Below are 6694 nucleotides of genomic sequence, written 5' to 3' on the forward strand. Positions count from 1 at the left end.
GTGAGGTCCACGCCAGGGGCCGCGTTCATCTCCACGTTCACGTTGCCCCCAGCGGCGCATTGCAGAGCCTTCATATCCTGGAAGAAATTTGTTCAATCCTGTTAGGGTCTGAATATTGTTAAAGGAGCCAAACAAACATGATCCATACAGTTAGAAGCTTTTTTTAGGGTTTGTTTCTTTTAAGGAGGATGAACGGAGACATTTTTCAAACAATGTAAGCCTATGGAGAAATTGACAAGTTTTTTTCTTGAATATTGATTTAAGACGTTATATTTGTCATCTGAAATTGATTTTTAAAATTTAGGAGGAAGGCAGATTGTGAAATCGGGGGAGACAGAGCATCTACCTCCTCGTGATTCTTCTTGAGGTAAGCCAGTTCCTCGCTCAGAGTTTCCAGCTGGATCTCCAGGTCGGTTCTGCACAAAGTCAGCTCATCTAGGACCCTGCGCAAACTGCTGACATCTGCGTCGACGCTCTGGTGAAGGGCCTGTTCATTTTCAAACCTTAGAAAATATTTGAAAGTTTCATCACATTAGTCACATCACTTTTTAGGTCATCATAAAACTCAAATTAAGTTTTGAGGACAAACTTAATATACAGTCAAAACTTTAGTTAGACTGCCCATAATGTAATCAATTAATTTCTTTGAAACAAGAGAATGGGGATACTCAAAATTCTCTTTCCTATCATCTTCACTTTCATTTGTGTCAGCCCCCAAATTTCCCAAGTAAAAAATATGATTCAGCTAGTTATTCTAATATACACTCAGTTTAAAACAAACAAAAACAAAGAATTGAGCTGATCTCAAATAACCTCCAATAGTGAAATGTTCAGATAACTTTTTTGGTTTCTCTTCAACTCTACTTACTTTAGTCTGAAGTCATCAGCCGTTAGTCTTGCATTATCATTTTGCAGGATAACACTGGCATTACTCGTAGTTGCAGAAATTATCTGATAATTGGACAATTAATTAAGAGTGAGGAAATATTTTTTAAATTTCAAACTTCCTTGGAAAAAAGTCACCTATGAAATGATAGTAATATTCTTGGCATTCCGTCTCCAATAAGAAGATGATTCTTTTGAAAATGGGGAAGTTTACATGCAGCCTCTTTTACTCCCCACCTCAGCCTTAAAAAAAATTATTTCAGTGGAAAAGCTTATAAATATATAGCTGGAGACACTGTGCAGTTTTCGATATTTTAATGTTATTAAAGGCATAAACATACATACCTCCCTCCTACCAGATGCCAAGTGAGCCATGTTCAAAGATTAGAATTTTAATATAAATTATTTTTAATATTAATAACAGACCACTGAAAATTAGAGGCTGAGAGCAAAGCCTTGCTGGGAGTGATAGCTTAAACATTTGTATGCACGCAGCTAAATACTCTTCTGTAACCCTCATGATATTGTATTTCTTACCTGGTTCCTGAGGTCGTCGATTATTGGGAAGTATCTGCTGTAATCGTGATCAAGACCGCGGCAAGAACCAGGACCAAATTTCTCATACCATCCTTTGATCTTCTGCTCCAGGTCGGTATTGGCCTCCTCTAGTGCTCTCACGTTCTCCAGGTAGGAGGCCAAGCGGTCATTGAGGTTCTGCATGGTCACCTTCTCATTGCCGGAGAGGAGGCCGTGTTCATTCCCAATGAAGGCGGCACAGGAAGCACTTCCCCCTCCCAGGCCTGCGCCGTAGCCTCCTGCAGATGAGCTGCCCCCAAAGGCGCAAGAGAAACCGCTTCCAAAACCTGACACACCGCATGTGTTTCCAGCCCCAAAGCCAGCTCCCCCACTAGACATCCTCACAGAGCCCACGCCCCCGCAAGAGCCAAGACGTCTGGATGCAGAAGAAAAGCGCACAGACATGGTGACCAGACTGCAGAGCTTGTGCTGGAGTGAAGCTCTGATGGCGAATGTCCTGCTCAAATAGTCCGGTTTGTCTTTATATACACGTCATCAGGGTGTTTCTTGATGAACTTTGCTACCCGTAGCAAAATGGTGCTCACCAGCTCATCATGAATTATTTATAATTGGGTGATTTTTTTTTTTTAATGAATGTTTTTACCCTGCTGCGTCCATTTCTGTAGGTGGATAGTTACCTTGGGTTTATTTGTTATCTCGGAAATGGGACAGGGAGGAGTGTTATCAAGATTATTATAGTGATGCATTTCAAATTTAGTCTGAGTAAGCCTTCCTGTCTTCCAGGCTTTAGGACTACAAAATTCCTATAAGAATAAAAAAGTGTGATAGACAAATTTTTGTTTCCCTTGATCATACCAACAACACTGTATATTTTTTCCAGCAAGTGAGGCATCGTAGTAATAGTTTTCTATGGATAATATGATCTTTCTTTCAGATATATTGAAAATAATTTCAAGACCGTGGTAGCAGAAGATGGAGGCCAGGTCCTAAATGAAAACTGAGGAATTAAATAGACTCTTCCTTGGAGAAAGAAAGTCTTTCCTTGAGGCTCTTCCCTCCTGAGTTACTATTTCATCTTTACTATTTTTCTGTCTAGGCTCAGCTGCTAACCAAGCTAAGTAAAGGTATCACTCTGGGCCGCAGTTTCCTCATCTGTAAAATGGAGAGACTAGGCTATGGCCTGTCTGTACCCTTTCTATTGTAGATTTCTTGTAATTTTACATTTCTTCCTTTCATTATTTCTAGAACTATTTTCTCCATTCACTTCCTCCACTTTTTACTTCCCACTCACTCTTGAATTTTGGTCCCAACGCTTTATGAAAATAATCTCTCAAAGGCTGCTAATTACCACATATCTCCAATCCAGTCATTAGTTCTCATATTTATTCTCCTATACCCTCTTGGACACATTTGATACTGGCCACCCCAGTTTTACTGAGTTTTAAATAATTGCTTTCTGAGAATACTTCTACATCCCTGTGTGTTCCTCTTCTTTCCTCTGTTCATAGTTTCTATGATCTAAAATTTGCCATTCCTTAAGTTTGTGCTTGGCGCCCTTGTTTTCTACATACTCTCCCTTGGTGATCTCATCCTTTCTTGTGGCTCTGGATAGATGTGAATAGTTTCTAAAGCAGTGGCCTCTTCCCCTATTTAGATCCACACCTCACTATGCCTTCCAGATGTTTCTACCTGGATGTTCTATGAGACTTCCAACTCAACACACAATTACCTCGACGTCAAAACGTGATCTTTTGCATCTCTCTTCATTACTTGTTGGTGAAACTATCTTGAGTCATGCTCAAGATTACTAAGAAATCTCTAATTGCTGTCATTTTTCTACCAGCTCACATTCAATAAGTCAGTAGGTCCTATTGAATCAACTTCTGCAGTGTCTCTTGAAGCGTTTTTCTCTTTTCTCTTTTCCTTGTCATTAGTTTTTTTCAGCTGAATTATTAGAATCTTAATTGGGTTTCTGATTTTAAATCTCTTTTCTTTCCATCATGGTCAGTCAACAGGTAGGTGCCAAGGTATCATTCCTGAAGTACAATACCATTTATGAAAGAACTTTAGCTCTTGAATCAGATATATCAGCATTCATATTCCAATTCTGCCATTTTCTAGTTGTGGGATCCATGCAAAGTTCATTCTCTCTGAACCTTGGTTTTTCATTCCTAAAATGAAGACATTGGTATTTGTCTTGCCAGGCTATTAAAGGGTAGTTAAATATGTAAAACAACTGGCTGTCAATAATATAGAGTCAATAAGTTTTTCTTCCTTTTCTCCACTCTCCTCCAGTTTAAAATCCATCATAGGCTAGATGAAGCTTCTTTGCCTGACATTTAAGACTCTTCTTGATGTAGGTTCTACCTACCTCTTCTTTGTTCTTTTATTTCGCTACTCTCTTTTCACTCCCTTTTGGTCTTTGTGCATGTCGTCCTCTCCATTTGAGATTATTTGAACTCTTCGCCAGGAAGGACTGAGATCACTTTCAATTATATAGACTGAAATGAAGTTGCTAAAAATAAAAAATTTTCATGACCTAATTAGTGAATTTGCAGCAAAGCAAGCCACAAAAATCTGTTGATTAATCAAGAAATCACGTTAATGAAGCACTATAATTTATTGTACAACATAAAGTTATTTTATTTTGCAATTTGTAAGTTAATAAACAACATTATATATGTATCGATATTACCTCTGTTATATGTTCTAAGTAATAAAATATTTTTAAAGAAAAAATATTTGTCTTAGTACCTCTAATTGAACTTTTTCCTGACTTTTGAACAAGGGGCCCAGTGTTTTCATTTTGTATTAGGCCCTGCAAATTATGTAGCCAGCTCCAGTTGCTGGGCCCTTCTCTAGGGAAGCTGAAGAACCTTAGAGAAAAGAACTTCAGATACAGATATTTGAGTGTTTCCCAGTAAAGGAAGGTTGCCACACAATCGCCCTGGAGTGAAATACACACATGCACACACAGAGCTTTCAAATATTTAAAGCCTTACTTTTGAACAGAATTTCACAGATCTCTATACACCAAAAAACACTCTAAAATAAAAGACAAAGACTCAAAGAAAGAACCAACAAATAGCATTCGGAGGAAACAGACAATAAAAGAAGCTCAAGAAAACTTAAAAAAAAACAACAAAAAACTGCCTATGATCGATATTCTTAGAAGTAACAAAAATACTGCATATTTGAAATATGAATAGACTTATTAAAATGGAAGAGCAGAACATAAGAAAGAATTAATTTTAATTCTTAGATTCAAAAATCAACTTCCAAAATAAACCTTGAATAGTAGATGTGTTGGAAAGTAAACTTTAAAAAAATCTTCCCGACAACAGAACAAAGGACAAAAAGATGGACAAAAGAAAAGATTAGAAAATTAGAGTTTTGGTCCAAGAAGAATAACCATTAAGATTCAGAAAGAGAGAAGGGAGAAATGATGAAGGAATTATTTTATAAACATACTCTATAGTACTACTCAGAACTAAAAGATTGAGCTTCTAAATCAAAAGATATCATCAAGAATCAGGAGTAATAAATGAAACAACAACAACGACAACACAGCAAGTCACAGGATATTTCAGAGAACCATGGAGAAAAAGAGAACACTTAAAATGTCAGAAGAAAAGACAGAATACATCAAATGTTGGGGATATTAGAATAGCTCTGGATTTCTTAACAGCCCTGGAAGCCATAATTCCAGTAAAGAATGCCTTCAAAATTCTAAGTGAAAATAATGTTCAACCTAAAATTCTCTACTTTGACAATTACTCATGAGTGAGGGTGAAATAAAGATATTTTCAGACATGAAAGTTTTCAAAAAATTTGCCTTCCTTGCACACTTTGTCAGGAAGCCCCTAGAGGGAAAAATGAATAAGAAAAAAGAAAGCTGAGGATCCAAGAAATGGAGTAGCAATACAAGAATGTAATGTATGAAAGTCCTTGGATGATACCTGGGTAGCAGGTTTAAAAAACAGATAGTCCATACTTAATAGGAGTTTGGAGGATTCTGAGTATGAGGTCTTAGGGGATCGATGTAAATGATTAATAATTTTGGTCATGTAAGAAAGAGACATGAGAGATTAAGGTACATAGGAAACCAGATTAGTAAAATAATTAGAAGAATATTTCTTGTATGACGAATGAAAAGTTGTAGAAAACAATTAAAATATACCACTTGACACAACAATGAACGATATTTACTTAGTTATAACAATGAAAATACTGAATATTTTTTTCACCAAATATAGTATAGCTATATTAGAAAGAGGAGAAAGGTGGTAAGAGCTAGACTCTCAAATTCCTTTTAAGAGGACAATCTATCAAGTCTAAAATTGATAAATCAAGAAATATTGAACAAAGCCTATTTAAAATTATAAAGATAAAGATGACAAAAAAATAGCTAAAAGTTTTAACTGGTTCCCGGTATATGCTCTAGAAAAAAGTCATTAACATGAAGCTCATTGCTGTGGATCTTTCCAGAGATAATTCTGATTATAGGGGAAATGGCGTCCTGGGAAGTATCTAGATCTTCAGAAGAGTTTGAGAAAGCATCATGGATAAAATACTAGGAATGTGCCATCTAGAGGTGAGACTTTTCAATCACAGGAGAATTGCTGAAATTTTCAAGATTATTTGTCCATGTAAAAAAGGACTCATGGGAACAGAGACCAAAGGGATGGTTGTCAGAGGGAGGGGGCGGAAGGATGGGTGAAAAGGGGTAGGAGAACACAGTCAATAATACTGTGATATTTGCAGGATGACAGATGATTACTAGAATTAGTGAGTTGATCACATTGTAAGGTATAAAAATGTCAAATCCATTAGAATATATTCCATTAATGAATCAGACATAGAAAAAATAAATTTCCAATAATTATTTATTAGTCGTGAGTAAATGGAAATAAATGCACAACTTTTTTATTTATTTGAAAACAAACACCCCATTTCCTGTAAAAGGTAACTAAGAAAACAGGTATTTTTGCTAAGTAACTTGTCTTTAAGGGTAGAAAGAAAGTATTTTATTATCTCCTTGATATTTAGAATAATGAAGCTGTGCGGGATCCTTTCCCAAATTACTCTTTTCTCAAAAACAACAGCTAGAAAGAAACCCTTTGTTCTGTCTTCCCATTGGTCATTTTAGATGTTTTTTCTTCAACGGAGTGAATCCTCGATGAAAGGACTTTACCACGTTGATCTAGCTCTTCAACCACTGTCTTTACCAGTGTGGTTTTGGATAAATCTAGAAATTTAAAAAACACATGTG

General features: G+C 36.4%; 1 protein-coding gene across 2 annotated transcripts in view; it reads right to left on the reverse strand.

The window, feature by feature from the left end:
- Positions 1-1866, reverse strand: part of LOC105307533 (keratin, type I cytoskeletal 27) — an 8872-nt gene extending 7006 nt beyond the window's left edge. For both annotated transcript variants that reach the window (XM_011383077.1, XM_011383076.1), the window contains exons 1-4: positions 1423-1866; positions 869-951; positions 347-503; positions 1-77 (exon numbers count right to left, since the gene is read on the reverse strand). In XM_011383077.1, the coding sequence (XP_011381379.1) occupies positions 1-77; positions 347-503; positions 869-951; positions 1423-1866 (761 nt within the window). The remainder of the gene's footprint in view (positions 78-346; positions 504-868; positions 952-1422) is intronic.
- Between the last annotated feature and the right edge of the window lie 4828 nt (positions 1867-6694).

This window comes from Pteropus vampyrus, unplaced genomic scaffold (assembly GCF_000151845.1).
Source record: "Pteropus vampyrus isolate Shadow unplaced genomic scaffold, Pvam_2.0 Scaffold503, whole genome shotgun sequence".
Lineage (NCBI taxonomy): Eukaryota > Metazoa > Chordata > Mammalia > Chiroptera > Pteropodidae > Pteropus > Pteropus vampyrus.